The sequence below is a fragment of the Carassius auratus genome, chromosome 38 (genome assembly GCF_003368295.1).
Source record: "Carassius auratus strain Wakin chromosome 38, ASM336829v1, whole genome shotgun sequence".
Classification (NCBI taxonomy): Eukaryota; Metazoa; Chordata; class Actinopteri; order Cypriniformes; family Cyprinidae; genus Carassius; species Carassius auratus.
Genome location: NC_039280.1, coordinates 2,873,112 through 2,891,545, shown reverse-complemented (window position 1 = coordinate 2,891,545; position 18,434 = coordinate 2,873,112). Strand labels below are relative to the sequence as shown.

The 18,434-nt window shown below is 37.1% G+C and overlaps 2 protein-coding genes across 6 annotated transcripts in view; both read right to left on the bottom strand.

The window, feature by feature from the left end:
- The window catches only part of LOC113056666 (low density lipoprotein receptor adapter protein 1-B-like), a 41,984-nt gene extending 40,733 nt beyond the window's left edge, over window positions 1-1,251 (bottom strand). The window contains exon 1 of one of the 3 annotated variants that reach the window (XM_026223462.1): window positions 967-1,251. In XM_026223462.1, coding sequence (XP_026079247.1) covers window positions 967-1,051 — 85 coding nt within the window. In that variant the 5' untranslated portion in view covers window positions 1,052-1,251. The remainder of the gene's footprint in view (window positions 1-966) is intronic. The other 2 variants (XM_026223463.1, XM_026223464.1) reach the window with 2 other exon arrangements.
- Window positions 1,252-3,454: 2,203 nt separating this feature from the next.
- LOC113056664 (macoilin-2-like) lies at window positions 3,455-17,563 on the bottom strand. 3 transcript variants are annotated; one of them, XM_026223457.1, is made up of 11 exons: window positions 17,286-17,563; window positions 13,467-13,608; window positions 12,051-12,177; window positions 11,315-11,438; window positions 10,902-11,080; window positions 9,600-10,188; window positions 8,489-8,647; window positions 8,211-8,393; window positions 6,621-6,741; window positions 6,340-6,514; window positions 3,455-5,688 (listed from the first exon to the last, which is right to left on the bottom strand). In XM_026223457.1, the coding sequence occupies exons 1-11, from the start codon at window positions 17,363-17,365 to the stop codon at window positions 5,486-5,488; spliced, it is 2,082 nt and encodes a 693-aa protein (XP_026079242.1). In that variant the 5' UTR covers window positions 17,366-17,563; the 3' UTR covers window positions 3,455-5,485. The 3 variants fall into 3 exon arrangements, with proteins under 3 accessions (XP_026079242.1, XP_026079243.1, XP_026079244.1); XM_026223458.1 differs by having other exon boundaries at window positions 9,600-10,185; XM_026223459.1 differs by lacking the exon at window positions 17,286-17,563 and adding an exon at window positions 16,658-16,872.
- Between the last annotated feature and the right edge of the window lie 871 nt (window positions 17,564-18,434).

The following is an 18,434-nucleotide window of genomic DNA, read 5'->3' as shown; positions in this document are numbered from 1 at the left end:
GGTCAAATGAACCACAGAAAAATAGATAATACCAGAGACTGGTATCTTTCCTTCAGTCTTTCTTGCTTTTCCCCCAAATAAAGCAGGTCCATGTTCATCTAAAAAGCACTGCCTAGCAACACTGGATTGCCAGGATCAGACCTATTCCAGTGCCATGCTCTCCACAGCAAGATAAAACACCAGAAGCTGAATCATATTCATCTGATTCATATCGATCCGGTCGCGCTGTGTTTTCTATTGGCTTAAAAGAGTCGGTTCACAAGAATCATTTGTTCGTGAATCGTGCGACAGTGATCTCGACGTGTTTACGACTCGCCAGAAAAGGACCGACTCATAAGAATCATTAAGTCGCGAATCGAGGTACATCGATCGTTTGTTTTTGATTCACTTTAAACAACCAGTTCTTAAGAATCATTTGGAATTCGACACGAAATTGATTTCGAAGTATGTCTGATCAAAAAAAAAAAAGTCTCATAAAATTCTTCTGATCGTGAAACGGGGTTTTGCTTTTTGATTCACTACAAGGAACCGGTTCAGAAGAATCATTCGTTCGTGAATCGAACTAACACTGATCAACTGTAGATTCAGTGAATATCAGCGCACACCGGCTGTCAAAAACCGAAAACAATCACTCGGTTTTGTGATTTAAAATCGGAATCGGAAACGGTTCTCGGTTCTCAATCCTTTTTGGAAACAAATCGATATAATTTATACAATATACACAAAGCAGTCATGACAATATGCGCAATTTCCTGAAAACGTGATATGAAAACACATAGTTGACTTACAAACAGGCGTTTTGAAAACTTGAACAGTTCGATGGTTTAGTATGAAATGTCACGTAAATGCGAGTAAACGTCCGCTTTAACACACAAGTTAAAAGCAACTTTGACTGTGAACTTCATAACAGATCAACAAATATAAACAAGACCTATAGTGACCGTTTCCAACAGCTGTAAAACTCACTTTTATGTTTTCCAGAGGTCCACGACTGTTTAGCCAGACTGGGACTGCGAATGATCGCGCGCCCGGCGGATTTAAGCGCGTCCATGATGAATACAGTTTATTGTGATAATTAACAATCCTTAGAGCGCGATCCTCCGGCGGTCCTCTGCCCGATCGAGCCCGATGCTTTCCCGGCAGGAAAACTTTTCTGACAGCCTGTGATTATCTTCCTTTTCCGCGGATGATCCCGTGTGGATGCACGAACATGCTCGCCACGGCGGGCGGGGCTTAGTATGTAAATTGACCGGATAATGTTCCATCATGACGCTGCCGTGAGTGGGCGGGGTTCGAGTATGTAAAGTAGTCAGATTATATTCAGTGGGCGGGACTTCGCGTGTGTCTTTAAACAATATGCCTTTTGACTAGTGTGATTAATACAAACTATTATTATTATTAATCGGTATTATTGTTTCGGACGATTTAAAACACGCATATTATATTGCGGTTTAGAATAATATGGATAATGGTAAAAATGAAATAACTGAATAAAACAACATTAAAGAAGAGAACAGAGGAAAATACAAATACTAGTAAAGAATATTGCAGATATAAGATGTTAAGTTTTTATTTAGATCTAGTGTTAATGTTTAAACTTTATTATTGTACATTTATTACAATAGTAGTCAATTCTATTGGATTCTGTCATGTAAAAGTAAGGGGTTTTACACTAATGTTTACAGAAAAAAAAGTTTTGTTATTTTAAAAACATTAGTATTCTGATTTAAGTAAATTGCACAGCTGCACTACTGAAACATTTAGAAGACAAAAAAGTTAGTAGTGTCAATTATGAAGAAGTGGATATGTTACACAATATTTCAGCTAATATTTCAGAACACTATGACAAAATTTCTCAAAATTAATTTACAAAACCTTAATTTCTTTCCACTGTCACATAATGTTGCCTCCATGAAGCATGTGGTTCTTTTTATGTGTGAGAAATAGGTCATTTTGCTTGTCATTGGGCCTTTTACAACCTCAATGTATGACTCAAAGAGTAAATAGAGACTGGGGCATCAGGTTCTTCTGACCCCTACTGTGACCCACCAAAACCTGTTTAGTTTCATGTGAAGATGAAGAATAAATAGAATTGACCAGGGTCTCACAGTAGAACAGATGAGTCACTCAGTTCAGGTAATTAACACAAAGAAGAATCCAGATCTTCAGCATTCTTGAGTGACTATGACAGATTCATTCAGATTATCGCAGAAACTAATGCACCTGTTAAAGCAGGCAGTCAGATGAGACTGAATGTAAAACAGTGCATCCCATGGGAGTCATTCACTCTCCCAGTTCATCCTATATTACTGGAACTGGAAGCTTGAGAAACGTGGCTGACATACTAAATGCCTCATGTACATTATTAATGTGTCCATATGCTGATTAGAGCAACATTCTGCAGCTCATATCAGAATATAACAGCTTTAACTGATGAAAAGATATATGCAGGTTATACATACAGGTCTGGAACAGCATAAGAGTGAACTATCACTATCCACATTACTTCTAAAGCAAGATTTGGCATGGCCATTTCAACTTGAATGTGCGAAGCTTCCACTTCCAGATACTTTACCTGTACAAAATCAGCCCTTCTTCTGTACATTCACACAAAATAGCTTCCAGGTTGAAGATAATTGTGGCATCTTTAAGTAAAAATTGAACAGTGGAGCCCATTAATGTGAAAGTGTGTCCTTGTGTCAAGTGTTTTTACATGCGCATCATGCCAGTGATGCACTGAAGAAAGATCAAGTGTGGAACTGTGAGCCTGTCTGCATGGTTATAAAAAGAGATGTGTTTAATATGAATGCTCTAGTTATTTATTCATGCACGTAATAACCTCTTATGAATGAGAGATGAAGGCATCACACTTAATGCTCAGAGAATCTGTCAGCACGAGATGCTGCAATAGTTTAGAAACTAGTAACTGTTACCTATACCAAAAAAAAATTAAACATATAAATGAAACCTGATATTTCCTACTGACACACTACAGCAAAAGTAAGAAAAAACTGGCTTTAATTTTTTGCTGATGAAAATACGAAATGCCTTTGACTTTTGCAAAGTATATAAATTAGAAAAAGAGGATAGGTTTTTGTGTTAATTTTGCAGAAGCTGGTGTGATGAAAATGTGTTTATGATTAGATCATGATCAAAATCTTGCATAACTGCCAGTTATTTTCATAAAGTCTAGTTGGATGAAAAATTCCTGTTTACATCATTTAAAATTAACATTAAACATTAGAAAATTACATTTAAAAGCAAAATTTTGATCAAAAAGCATAATGTTTATTTTTTGGCTATATATCACTGACATGTCGATATGTACTTTTGACATTTCGGTCGATGAAAAATCAGAAAAACAAATACTGTGTCTACTTTTAGGGGAAATGTATGGTTTTATTATTCTTCATCATAAATTAACCCTTCGCTCAGCCCAAATAAACCATAATTATAAGGTTAGTTTGATTTTATTATTTGCATTTAGCAATGTTTTTCCTTGCTCTCAAAACACTTTGTATTGTGACCCACCTATGATTTTGCACGCAAACATTTAGAAACCACAACAAGCAATGGACAAACCACAAAAGAATTTTAAATGCCAGGAAAAAAAAAAGAAAGAAAAGAAAAAAAAATGTTTTATTACTTGAAACCTCACAGAGACCTCACAGAAAGTGCAGCCGAGGTCTGGCTGAAAAACAGACAGAAAGCTAGAAGTGACAGCGGGTAAAGAAAACAAAACATCTGCACCCCTCCCCCCTCATTTAAACCACTTGGACTTTGCAAATTTTCCCACTACCTCCATCACATCGTAGTTTTAAAAAACACAGACACCAAAAACAACAACCATCTCAGAGCACTACAATACCACATAGGACTGACTCTGGCTAAACCCCGCCCCCCTCCCGCCAATCATTCACCAATGGAATATTAACACCGTAATCATCTTTTGAAATTAACCGCCCGGAACTCGTTTGAAGGAACACTCTTCCTCTGGCTGGCAAAATCTATTAGATTAAACACAAATCTGAGGGTTTTTCCAAAAAGTGTGTCAGCTTGGGACATTCTCCCTTTAAACCATTAATACTTCATGCTTAGCAGACGTCTGGATCTAGATTCAGCTATACAGCCTGTGTGATGATGGTCAGATGAAAACCCTTCCAAGAGTCTAACAGGGTTAAAGTAGCAACACTTTCTGAACACAACGGCGCCATCAAGTGGCACAACCAAGTATTTCTCAGAAAACAAGACACAAACTATATAATAATAGCAATAATACTCTCCTCTAGCTTCTGATCATTGGGCCAGCCATTAACCGGATGGAACTGAAACACTTCTTTTTCAACAAATTTACAGTTTTAGTTGGCACTGGACTACACTAGCTTCTGTCTGATACTGAAACATGGTCAACACAATAAAGAAAACGGGAGAAAAGTATTCTGTGTTTTCATACTTAAGATATTCCCTTGCGAGCTTGTCAACAGTGCAATAGTGCAATGCTGGATAAATAAATAATAATGTAAACAAATGACCAAATTCACAAGCGTGGACCAAAACAGGAGCAGAGTCATCACGGCAATGGGCTGGCGATCCGTTTGCCGTATATGACCAAAAAGGATATGGTTGAGGCATGACGTGGTGAAGGGTGGGAAGAGATCTTTCGGTTCCACCAATGAGGTCCCACATGAAGGCACTAATTATCTGTAACTGGTGAATTACGCTGCTGGACTGTGTTTGTGGCGCACAGTTTGTCTTTTGGTACCAGGAGGAAGAACAGCAATCCACAGATGAAGCTTCGGTTCGTCAAACGAGTCCTTAGAGATTGGGAGTCGTCCGATCCTGACATACTGATCCAAGAGAGATTATTTTATCGCATTGTTTCTGGGACGTTTTGTTTTTTTGCGTTACATTCTTGTCATCTTAGATGGTGACATTCTTGAGTAAAAAATCATCTTCTGATATGGGGTAGAGCACCTGGGACAACAGATCTCACACTTGCCCTGCTTTGCATCCCCCGAAAAAACAACAACAACAAAACAAAACAACAACAGTAAAATCAAGGCCGAAATCCAAAGAAGAGGGAACAAAATTGATGTGAGCGGTCTCTGAATGGACTGAGGGAAGATACTCACCAACTTCTGTGAGGTTTCTAGACATTTACAAGAGAAAACAAACAGCAGTTTCCTACTCAATGTGTGACGTCCCTTAAAAGTCCTCCTTTTTAAGATTTTTTTTTTTTTTTTACTACAACAAATACAGTCACACAATACAACATCCTTTTGACCAGGCAAGAAGCTGTAGAAATAGAAGACAAAAAAACAAAAACAAAAAAGCAATCTGAGCCACAGACATGACAAAGATGAATCTGAATCTGGGCCTATGGAGGAAAAAAAAACAACCAGAGAAGACCCTGTGTGTGTGTGTGTGTGTGTGTGTGTATGTATGTGAGAATGAGTGTAGGTCTGTTGTGGTGGGAAACAAGCATTCATTTTTTCAGGGGCTGGTAAACAGATGCGTTGGGGTCCAGTCCTGATGGACTGGTGTCCATGAACTTGGAGGAGTAATGGGGCGTGACTGGGGTCATGCTGCCCGTATCTGCGGAATACACCATGCTGGGCATGACAGCCATGACCTCTGCTATCTTCTGCTTCAGGTCTTTAATCTCCTGGTCTTTCTGCAGAATTTGACCTAAAAAAAACAAAAAACATATCCAGATAGAAACAACTAAGTGTTTTTCCACATTTGGGGATGTTTTCAGTAAAGACATAAACTAGTTTAAAAGTTTGTGATTGATTTTAACAGTTTAAAAGTAGTCTCTTCTGCTCAAAAAAACATTAATATTATAGACTTTTATTAGTATTTAAAATAACTAAATTTCTATTTGAATTTATTTTACGTTTTAATTTATTGCTGTTATGGTAAACATGAATTGTCAGCATCATTTCTCCAGTCTTCAGTGTCACATGATCCTTCAGAAATCATTCTAATATGCTGATTTGCTGTTCAAAAATAACATTTCTTGTTATTATCAATGTTAAAAACATTTGTGCTGCTTCATATTTTTGGAAACTTACTTTTAAATTTTTTGAGGATTCTTTGATTAATGGAATGTTCAAATAAATGTTATTGTCACATTTGATCAATTTAATATGTCTGCTGAATAAAAGTATTCATTTTATTTTTGTTTTAATATTACATTAAAAAAAAAAAAGAGACCCTACATTTTTGAGTTTGATCTCCTGTAATGTAGTTAAAATTATTTCAAACAATAGCAGAAAGAAAGTTTTTCAGATAGTAAAGAAGTGTGGGTAATCTGAACAAAAGGGTGTGATGGAAGACCTTGTGCGATCTCCAGCTGTCTCTTAGCATCTCCGAGGGCAGAGAAGAGGTCCAGCTTGATTCGGGTCTCAGCGCTGAGGCTGTTTTCCAGGTGCTGGGTTTTATCCTGCATCGCTGACAGCGCTGACATCAGAACCTCTGTGTCCTTCTCATTTTCCTTATATTTATGCAGTTCCTAGAAAGACATGATAGATATTTTTATACTTTTTCTCCATTTACAGAAGATTCTGAAGATTCTGAAAGAGATTCAAGGCTAATATGGCATATGAACATCTCCTCACTTGAACTTTGAGTTCCAGTTCTCTGATTTGATCTTCTTTCACCTTTATGTCAAGTGTGAGTTTCTTACACTCCGTCTCCAGCTCAGAAATCCTCCTCCTCAGAGACTCTGTGCATTCACCTCTGACACAAACAAATGACACATGTTAGTTCACTAGGGCTGATCCGAATACCATTTTTTTCAGAGGGAGGGGGCTGAACATATTCTTCTTTCTGTTACGGGGAAGTTTTGGCTTAGTGGTTAGATGTGGTATGACTCCTAACCCTAAGGTTGTGGGTTCGAGTCTTGGGCCGGCAATACCACAATGACTTAGGTATCCTTGAGCAAGGCATCGAACCCCCAGCTGCTCCCTGGGCGCCGCAGCATAAATGGCTGTCAATTTCGACAAAATACATTAGAACTTATCATGCTGTGTACACTGGATGCAGCATGGTGCAATAAATTCCCGACAGTAAACTGCTTCTGCGTTATTTATGATGTACTGACACAAACTTCAAATGATTTTCAACCGTCGCTCTGTCACATCCTTCAGCTCTTGCGTCCAGTGTAGACACAGTGTACTAAAGGCAGGAATCTCTGTGTGTCTGTCTGTCTGTTTGCATTGTTATGTCGAGAACAGTTCATCCAGTTGACTTCATTTATGGCGGGTGTGTTGCCATGGATCCGAGGGAGTACAGTGTCGCATTTTGGTGCAATATGTATACTCAACATGTTCAGAATTAATACACTTTTAAAAAAACTACAGAACAGCGTGAGCCAAAGTTGACGTGCTTCACATGGGCAGGGCTTATATGCTCAGAGAACGGACACTACACTAGTGATACAAAACTCACAGGCCTGTTAAGAGCAGTACTTTTAATGTAGACAAAATATTATTAGGTGACAAAATATTATAGTGTGGAATTCATGTTATGTTTGCTTCTGTTTAAAGTTTGTGGTCAGTAATTTTTTTTCCACAAGCAAATACTTTTAGGTAGCAAGGACACATTCAATTAATTTAAAAAGTGACAACAAAAAAATTTAGAATGTTATAAAAGATAATATTTCAAATAAATGCTGTTCTTTCAAACTGTTTAATCAAAGACTGGAGAATTTGCTTCTGAAAATTCAGCTTTTGCACTACAGGAATAAATTACATTTTAAAATATACAAAAAATAATAATAATAAAACCGTTATTTCAAATTGTAATAATATTTCACAATATTAATTTTTTTTTACTACATTTCTAAATCAAATAAATTAAGCCTTGGTGAGCATGAAAGAATTCTTGAAAAAAACTTACTGATTGCAAACTTTTGAACGGTAGTGTGTATCGTGTATATCTTTCAATTCTACCAGGATTCTTTGATAAACAGACATTTTTGAAGAACAGCATTTATTTGAAATAAATATTTTTTTGTAATAATGAAAGTCTACACTGTCACTTTTGATAAATTTAATGAATCCATGCTGGCTCTGAAAAAGTATTAAAAAGAAATTTGGAATGCCATAATGAAATGGGAAGGAAGAGAATGGAATGCACAATTTATAATGGAATGGATGTTAGCAAATTAAATGCAATGGAATAATGGGAAGGTGTGTCATGAGCACCTGGTTGCTGCAGCGAGAGCAACTGCACGAGCTGCTGTGGCCTCCTCCAGCTTCTTGCGTTTCTTTTCCTCTGCTAACAGTTTTTCTGCCGCTGCACGAGCCTCCTGTTCTGCCTTCAGACGCTTTTCCAGCTGCCCCACTGTCTGCTTGTCCTTCTGCTTCGCTTGAACGGCATTATGAAGTCTGAACACACAAACAGGACTTTGCATTACTACGAGTACAGTCCCATGTCTGCTCTGCGCTGTCTTAAGGAGCAAACTGAAGGTGGGATGCTTTACTTGTTTTGCAGTAGTTCGTTCTCCTGCCGCAGCTGTCCGAGCTCAGAGCGTATGCTGCGTTCAGAGCTGCCTAGTGAGCCCAGCTGACTGCGCAGATCCTGTTCGGTCTGTCTGCTAGCCTGCAGGTCTGCCTTCAGCTTCTTAACATCCTGCTCCAGCCTAAAACATGCAAACATTCACTCCAGGTCATAATGAGTCATGATAAACGTGAATCAGGGAAAGGACTGCACTTGCTAAAACCTAAAAGAGTACCTATCTATACAGCATTTCTAGGGGCATCTAAACTTGCTCAAGGCATGATATTAACACCAGTGTTGCACAAAATGCTGTCTAAGCAGAAAGTAGATGATTTTTGATATTTTGAGGTAACTGGAGGTTTCTCCCAGATTTGAGGTATTTGGTGGTCTGCAACTTCTGTTTTACAATTGTTATGTAAATGTTTTGAGTACCACTATATTCTAATAATATATAGGTGTAGGTATAGGTGTCTGAAGAAGAACTAACCCCATCTGAATAGGTCCATTTCCTACTATATAGTACGTGAAAAATAGTATACCGAAAGAAAAGTAAGTCTAAATACAGTTTATGAAAAACAGTTAGAACCCGGATGGCCTAATATTTATATTATGATGTCAAAGTGTACATCTGATGGGCACTTTATTATCCCATGGGGCTACAGGGGAAGAAGTTGTGAATGCTACATGGTCATGACAACACAGATAATATGTCCAGATTGCATCCATACTACACAAATATACACTTAACTGTTTATGTTCTTTATAAGATGCAGTACCTATTTTGGCAATCCAGAAAAGATTGCATGGATTTCAACTGAAATGACTCTCGACCATGAAAATTTGCAACAACAATTTAAATATTTAAACTTTCAATTTAAAGTTCAAGGTCAGTGTGAACTACACAAGAACAGATTTCTTTTTTACTACTGAAAAAATCAAAAGTATGTTTCTTAATGCTTTCTGTGTCAGGAAAAACATAACAAAAATGACTGTTTTCTTATGTGTAGTGTTTTCGCACACCCTTTTCAACATTAGAGCTGCCGTTTTTAACATGAAGCCCAGATTTTGAGAACGATGATGCGTGTGAGTCTAACCTGACGAGGGCTTCGGGTTTGCTCAGCTGATTGTTGGGAATGCAGTTTTCCACAGGGTCTCTGTTTGACGCCGAGTTCTTCCCTCCTCCACACTTCTGTTTCCTGTCCCCCTTACCAGAGGAAGAGGTGGACGACAAAGGCCCAGAGGAAGACAGCACGCTGCCATTGGCCGTTCCGTGCCCCCGCGGCGAGGAGCTCCCTCCCCCTCCTCCTCCGCTGGCATTTTTGTAATTTTTGTTGGAGTTGGAGGAAGATGAAGAGTGTTCCTCTTTCAGCAGGTTCTCAGTGCTGCCCAGCAGGTCTGAGCTGCTCAGTCTCTTACTGTTCACGTGGTTCTCCATGTATTCCATCTCCTGAGCTTTACTGTCCACTGACGGTAAGATGCTGCTGCTGCTGCTGGTGCTGTTGCTGTTGTGATGGTTCTGGTTGCTTTGCTTTTTGGACTCGTTCTTGCCTCGTTCTTTCTCTCTGTATTCCAGCTCTGGTAATGTGTTGGATGAGGGCTTTTTAACGCCTGCCGAGCCGTTCTGTGCCACAACTGGAGAGTCTATATCTTGAATGCCTTTAGATGCTGCTGCTGCTGCTGCTGTTGTTTATGAAAGAAAAAGAGACTTCAAAATAATAGTTTATAAAACACAGAAAATATTTGCTCATCCTCATGTCACAACTGCTAGGAAACTTTTTTGAAGTATCTTCATACAGATCTTTATGGAAGCCCGTTTCCGCCACGGAATAAAAAATAAAACAAGGTAATTGTGACTTTTTATCTCACAATTCTGACTTTTTTTCTCAGAATTGCAAGTATATATCTCGCAATTCTGAGAAAAGATTTTTTTAAATAAAGTTGTTTTTTTTTCTCACATTTGCGAGCTCATATCTCACAATTCTGACTATATACATCTAAAAATGTATATAATATCTTGAGTCAGAACTGCGAGACACTCGGAAAAGTGAGTAAAAAAGTCAGAATTGCGGGTTCATATCACACAATTCTGAAAAAAAAAAGAAAAATGTCAGAATTGTGAGATAAAAAGTTGCAATAATCCATAGCTCTGTATATTCAATGACAGTTTAAAGCTTTCATGCCCAAAAAGGACAAAAACCCATTAAAAATGCATTCGAAGTAGTCCATCTAACTCATGCACTTTGTTCCAATCATATGGAACACACTTAAATGTAGGTTGTGTTTCCCTCTTTTTTGGAGCTTGATAGCTGTGGTCAATAAAGAGTTGTATAGAAACCAAACACCAGCATATGGTTGAGTGAACTATTCTGTTAGGAGGCATTGTGCAAAGTCCTTACCCTCCTCAGCTTCTCTCTCTTGTCTCTGTATGAGCTGTTGTTCTGGAGGTAGCGCCTGCTGCAGCAGCTCCATGTAAAATTCGTTCTCTTTCTGTACTTCCTTCTGTTTCCGCAAACGCATCTTATAACTTACATAACTCTTAAAACCAAAGCCCAGCGTCACCACCGGGTATCCAATACTGTGAAAACAAGAAGAAATAGGACGTCATAATTAGCAATGTTGGAGGAAAAAGCTACAGACGATCTGCTTACACCAGTAGTGAAGCAGGTCACATATCGTCACTTACAACACTAAAAGCATGACAAACACTCTCTGAAATGGTTTAGAGGAAAGCAGACAGATCAAGCTGTAACTTGCTCACAATCGGTGTTTGACTCATCGATGTAAGAGAGGATTGTGGAAAATGACATACCAGTGCGCTGCAAAGGGACGACACAGGTCCACGTGGAAGTGTTTCAAATCTTTAAATCTGATAGCTGCCTCAATATAAACAAAAAGTATCCATAGTGACACAGTGGGGAGGCAGACCCCTCGTTCTGTGGAGAGACGTGAGAAGAGAACAGTCAATTCAACATGTGCTTAAAACACTTCACCTGACAAAAGTGAGGGAATGTCATAATCAAAACAGTAACAGCCCAAATTAATCTAAACAAACCCACAATGATTCAAGCACACATCTGATTCAAGCATCAGTGCTAAACAAATCGAGTGAGTCATTTGAAAGCAAATCCTATTGTTGACATCAAAATCCAGAGCTGCTCAGTCACACCGGCAGAAATAACCAAGGTCACAGGGTGTGTGTGTGTATGCATATTATAAAGATAGAATAAAATATGTCACAACAACAAAAGCTCACAGCGGCATGGGAGTTCCAAGGTGTCAGTTGTACACACAGTTGTAAAATATATTTTTAATCCATCATCTTTATACAGAGAATTCGAGAATGGCAATATACACCAAATCCAGACTGACAGACATGTCAGTTTGAGGTTATCTATACTGGAAGTGTCAAAGCTGCAAGTCATCAATGTTCACAATGTACTGACCAACCAGCTGTAAGCTTGAGGTTAGACTTCAGTAACGGTAAAACAAAGAATACTAGATCAACAATGGAGAACATGTGATCCACAACAATATGCGGCTCTTACCTGTGTGCCAGACGTACTGCACCCACACATACGTGCTGGCGGCAAAGAACAGCCACTGCACTGGGATGAACAGCAGACATATAATATCTGATGTGAATGCCACACACACAAAAAACACTGAGAAAGCCTGCAATACACAGAGAGACACATCAGATCACCACATGTGCAAATGGCATGTCGTTTCATGCTCCTCAGTCAAATATAACTTCAGCGTCCTGCTGTGAAACATCATATAAAACAACCCTAAACAGCATTTTTTAACTATCAGTTGTGAAATCTTGTGAAGTGTGCATGTGACCTGCATGATCGCGTGTTCTCTGTGTGGAGTTCGGTCCGTGTGAATTGAATGCTTTAAACTTTAAACTTGTGATTGTCTTTGCCAAGTGTCATATTCATGTCATTTTCTCTGTGTGCTGTATGTGAAATGAGTGTTACCCATGCTTTATTTGAAAAATATGACTCCCAATTCACACAAAATTCCCAGAATACAGAGTGCCCTGTTGGTCACAGTGTTTACTCCCTTTTTAATTATATTTTTATTACATATTTATTTGTGAAAAATACATTGTCATCTAAAAGTATAAATATGTTTATTTTACACTTTTATTTATTTTTTTAATCCATTGTCAAATTATTAAACATTTCTTAAATATTATTATTATTATTATTATTATTATTATTATTATTATTATTATTATTATTAATAATAATAATAATAATAAGTAAAATAAAAAGATATAGCCTTTATATCTGCTATCGGCCCCCTGCTTTCCAAGATATTGGCATCGGTTGTCAAAAAAAAAAAAAAAAAACAGTATTGGTCAGCCACTAGTTCAAATAAAGTGCAAATGATACTTCAATTCTGACGACTGACCTTCTGACCAAGAAGAAATCTCTTAATCTCAGATAAGACTAGATAAGAGTATAAACTGCAGTTTATGTCCCTCACAGGATTATTGATAACATCAAACCCATAAAGAGATGAATAAATTCATCATACAGTACAAGAGCTATGACATTTTAATGCTTTTGTAAGAAGCCTCTTAGGCTTGCCAAGGCTGCATTTATTTGATAGAAAATTTAGTCATAATATTTAGGCATTTACAATATATAATATATACACATTATAAAAAGGCCATGTGATTAAAATATATGTAGCAGCCCATTTTAAGAATCAGTTCATCTGAAAATTATGATTCTGGCCTATAGTATTTTTTTGTCTGCTTTGAAGCTATTAAGAAGTATAAATCAGCATGCAGTTTTGTTGTATGGAGAACAGAAGCTCAGACATTTTGATAAACATTAGATTTTTTGCTGGGATGACATGAGCATCAGCAATCGATTTCTTTAATTATTTAGTACCATTATCTGGATGAAAAGCTTGTCTCTCTCTCTCTCTCACACACACACACTCACCAGTCCCTGGTATCTGAAGGAGTCGTAAACACTGCGAATGAAGAGCCAGAAAGGCCAGAGGTACTCAAAACGAAACTCCAGCACAAAGTCTGCCAGCAGCACCAGAGCCCAGACCACCAGAAACTTCAGGTACAGGAACGTACTGAGACAAAGAGAAAGAGATGTTAATCTTACCCAACCATTCAATCATCCATTCAAGATTTCATCTCTTTGAATAAGACCCCACATGTGGCCTTGAGCCACTGAACATTTAGCGACACATACAAGCATCTCAATCATGATCTCCAGCATTAAATCCAAACCAATGAAGCATGGGTAGGTGGGGGAGGACGTAATCACTGTTTGGCTTTCTCCAATGTAGTGCACTGAATGAAGTCGATTATGTTTTATGTAGGGATGAGAAAGGGCCAAGAGCTGCATTTCCAGATGTAGCAATGCAGATAAGGTGTACTCAAATGTAACCACCAGATAACAGCAATATTCTTTAATTAGTCTATAATTAATCCGCTGTGAGATATTGAACATTTTCCACATATTATGCTGTCAATGTGAAATTAAGCTACATTGTGAATATCATGAGTTTAATGAGTTTTTGGGCCATTAAATGGCCATAAAGACTGTCACCACCAGACTGATTTTGTGATCATTCTTTGTTTCACAAAAATAGGAACTTTAAGACGGCTAACAATATATTATTATTTTTTAATTAATTACATATATGAAATGCAGCTTAAAGTGTTTAAACATGCATAAATGGCTAAAAACAGAAACAAAGCTAAATAAATAAAATAAAAATTATAAAATAAAATCTTAAAGTTAAAATTAATGACGATAATAATAATAATAATATTTAAAAATAATAAAAACAAGAAAAATAAATTTTGATATTTTAACAGGGCCTAAAAAAAGTGGTTTGTGTTAGCAAAATCAATTAATTTCAAAGAATATTCAAGAAAATGCCATTTGGTAGAGATACACTTCCAAACAAACTACTTCCCATTGAAAATGTTTTTTTGGCCTTTATGATTATGATTCATCTAATAGCATCTTCTACATATTTCTCCACTGCTCGTACAGGTGCTGAAGACACTATTAATAGTGTTCTGATGACAGAAATGATCGTGTTAACACAAGATTAAAAAAAAAGCAGTCACTGGACCGGTAGGTCTGGGCTGATGACATACTTGCTCAATTCCACCTCAATGAGGAAAGCAATATAACAAATCAGATAACAGGTGTTACAGATGCATCTTCACAGATTATATCATCAAAGTTGACAGTAAATGGGTGGATGCATCTAAAACAAAAACTCCAAATGCAACACATGATATTACACATGAAAACAGAGGTTAAAATACATTGATGAAAGATTTGAGAAATGTTTATTTTGGAACAAAACAAAAGCATGTAAATAGATTAAAATCTGATTTTATTCTGATTTTTAAAAAAGTCCCAAATGATCTTCACATAAACATTTGCTTTATATTTTAGTATCACAAAGTTAGGAACAAATCTATTACTTAAGACCTCTAAATGAAATCTGGTTTTACAGATTGGTGTAAAAAATTATTCCAAATAAAACCCCACAGAGTAATTTCCCAGATGCAGACTTGAAATCACATGCAATATTATGTCAACATCTGACATGACTGAATGTAAGCTCTAGAGCCACTACATTAAATAGTAAAACATGCTGAACATCAAGCAGAATGGCAAATGACTGATAATGGGTGAAGTCTGGCAACCCACTTTAATGGCAGAAACAAGTTGCCAGTTATTTACCCATTGTGAGCAAATCGTAGTGTTGTTTAACTGTCATCTACAGTGATAACACTTTTACAGCAGAATATACAGCATATATATTTGACGCACATGCAGGTTGCCAGACTGACGACACCAAGAGGAATGAGCGCACTTAACGATAAAAGAAATGAAATATGCTGTGTTTTCTTGCAAGTATAAAAATGCTATGTTAAATGTAGGTAAATATTGCTGTTTACTAATGCATTTTTGTGTTATGTACATACAGCGTTATATAAAATATAATTATTATTTGTGCTTGTTTACACAAGGCATTATTTATTTAATTGTTTATAATTATTGTCTTTTCTGGAAAACATTTTTTTGTTTGTTTATTTTGTAACTAGCTTCTTACTGTATTTTACTACTTAGATTATGAATCAGCTTGACCTTAATGACTGCTCGGTTGAAATTATGATTTCTCTGACTGAAGAAAATCTAAATTTTGACCATTTCAGTAAAAATATTCTGAACATAATTACCTATAAGTTGGTACCATCTATAGGCATCTTTATACAGCTGATTTTAAGGCTGCTTTTACATAATGCAACATAAAAGCCTGACTAAATCGTGTAACAAAGTATATGGTTTTCATTATGAGTATATGGTGTAAATGCATTTATGCCATTCTCTGAGTAGCATTAAACAGTCTGTGTAAAGACTGTAAAAGCCACTTCAGAAGTGCATCTGTGCCAGACAGTGTAAATTTGGTACAGCACACTTCATTGACATCTTGCTTTAAACATTTGAAATTAAGTCTGTATATAGTAAACATACTATATATACCAAACAATGAACATACCCAAACACTGGCACTCGGGCAACAGATCAGCAGTATGACTGGCATCCTAAGTATAGAACTTAATGCTATTATATGAGAGGTTATGCCATCTGCTAAGATATGAAATATCCAATAGCCTACTGCTGCATACAACCCTTTCATAACATCACTTTTGATTGATGGGTTAACGTTAGATTGCTCCATGACAAACCTTACAATACAGAACAAAAACGGAGACTAAAAAAATACAGCTCTCATTGAAAGAATGAATTGTGCAAAAAAAAAAAAAAAAAGATCCTATAACTTACATGAAATATGTAGGTGTAATTAAGATTATTACCCTTACAAAAGAATCATCGTCTTTCTTCCGTGAAACACAAAAGGAGATGTTAGTCACTCAGAATGACAGTTTCAGTTATTTGCTTTCATTTTATGCAAAAAAGCAACGAAAGTGAATGGTTAATGTTAGTGATGTTAGAATCTTTTGTGTTTCACATACCAAAAAAACAGTCAGATGGATTTAGACCAGCTTTTAAAAATATTTCAAAATAATGATCATTTTAACATAAGCATTAACGTTAGTCCTGGCAGCATACAAACAAATACTTACTGCCAAAGATACACTGTCATTTCTGTCACACATTAGTGAGTGAGTTCTCAAGGAAAACGTAAAATAAAATAAAAAAGTATACAACTGCCCTCGGTCTCCCCAACTTCTGAGGAAAAACACAACCAACTTTAGTTATTTGGCGTCTCACTCAGGCATTTAAACCCTCCAGCTGTCTCTTAGAAATCTGTATTTGAATAACCTTCACGCATTTACATACGCGATTCGCTAATTAAATAACGGTTATTCTTCTTACGGTCTTGTAAGATGCAATCACAATCAATCCATCTCTTCGGTGCGGCTTCTGACAGACTAACGGTCCCATCACGTCAATCATTCCGATGATTGACAGTTACCGACTCTAACCGTCGGGTCTCGAGCGCACAGCGGTGGGTTTCGCGGGTTTCTTTCTTTTAAAGCGCACCGCTGTAATGAGGCCTTCGGCAGCTTATTCATTTCTGTGGAGACGGCTGTCTAACGTTACCTTCAGCCAGCTTTGTTGTCGGTAGCTCAGCTCGACTAGATGACTTACAGTCTCTCTATGAGATCTTAGATCATAATAGAAACTAAATATTTGTCTTTTCTTAAGCTCGTGAATGATAACGGTTTGCTCGGAAGGTCTGTATCGTACCTGCCGTAGATCCCCTCGGTGATTCGGTTCCGTTTTAAGGGCCGTCGAAGCTTGCTGCAGTCCGCATTGCGCCGCTTCATCCTCGCCCCCTTAAATCGGGCTTTTTAATACGTACAGCAGTATGGTCCAGGGTTCTCTCTTATTCGGCGGTCCCGCAAAGGAATATACCGCTGTGGTTGTTTTTGTTTTTTTCTCCTGGAAACAAAGAAATAAATAAAAAGACTGAGTGGAAGACCCTCCTCCTTTTCTCGGCGCAGACGCACAGACACGGGCCTAGACAGGTGTGACTGACAGGCCGCTAAGCCAATGGGAATTTCACGTGTCAGCTGTCATTTTGAATGACAAGACAAACAGCCAATAAGCAGCGATCTGTTTTGTAGTGGTACCAAGAAAGGGAAATGGGGCGGCTGACAGGCTTTCTCCGTCCTACCAATCGCTGTCTTTGTGGACAAATCAGGTAGTCCTCCATGACCAATGGAATTGATTTGGGCGGGACTCCATATACGTTTTTTGCGTAAGATTTATGAGAGATGCGTATTCCAACATAAACGTAATTTTCGTTGGTACGTTGCGCGTTTTTACATTGTGTGACTGTCAAACGCTACAATGGCATAAACAAGGCCCACCAAATAAGGAATAATGCATTATTAATTTAATGATCAATAGCTTAATTTTACTACATGTAATTCCCCCAAATATTTTTTATATACCGAATAAAATAAAACAATTGAATAAATGCAACAAAAGACTGGCTGTCAATCGCATATACTGTTAAGAAACTAAAGCAAATGTAGCATATAGAATCAAACCTACCCCATATATATTTTCATATATATATATATATATATATATATATGTGTGTGTGTGTGTGTGTGTGTGTGTGTGTGTGTGTGTGTGTGTGTGTGTGTGTGTAAATATATATATGTGTATATATAAATGTTTCATAATATATTCACATTGATATATTTTTTCAACCTATATATATATATATATATATATATATATATATATAAATTATAATAATTTGTTACTGTTTTAATACAGTAAAATACACTCACATCAGACTTGAAGATCTTTTGTTGTCTTTTAAACTTACTTTACAATGTTCCAAAAATATATATACAATTTATGAAAATAGTTTAAAGTTTT

Bases quoted from the DNA above. Each gene is read 5' to 3' on its own strand.
- LOC113056664 (XM_026223457.1), bottom strand. From the start codon at position 17,365: ATGAAGCGGCGCAATGCGGACTGCAGCAAGCTTCGACGGCCCTTAAAA. The intron at 13,609-17,285 runs GTACGATACAGA...TCTTTGTCTCAG, and splicing joins ACCGAGGGGATCTACGGCAG to TACGTTCCTGTACCTGAAGT. The intron at 5,689-6,339 runs GTCTTCCATCAC...TGTTTTTTTTAG, and splicing joins ACAGCTGGAGATCGCACAAG to GTCAAATTCTGCAGAAAGAC.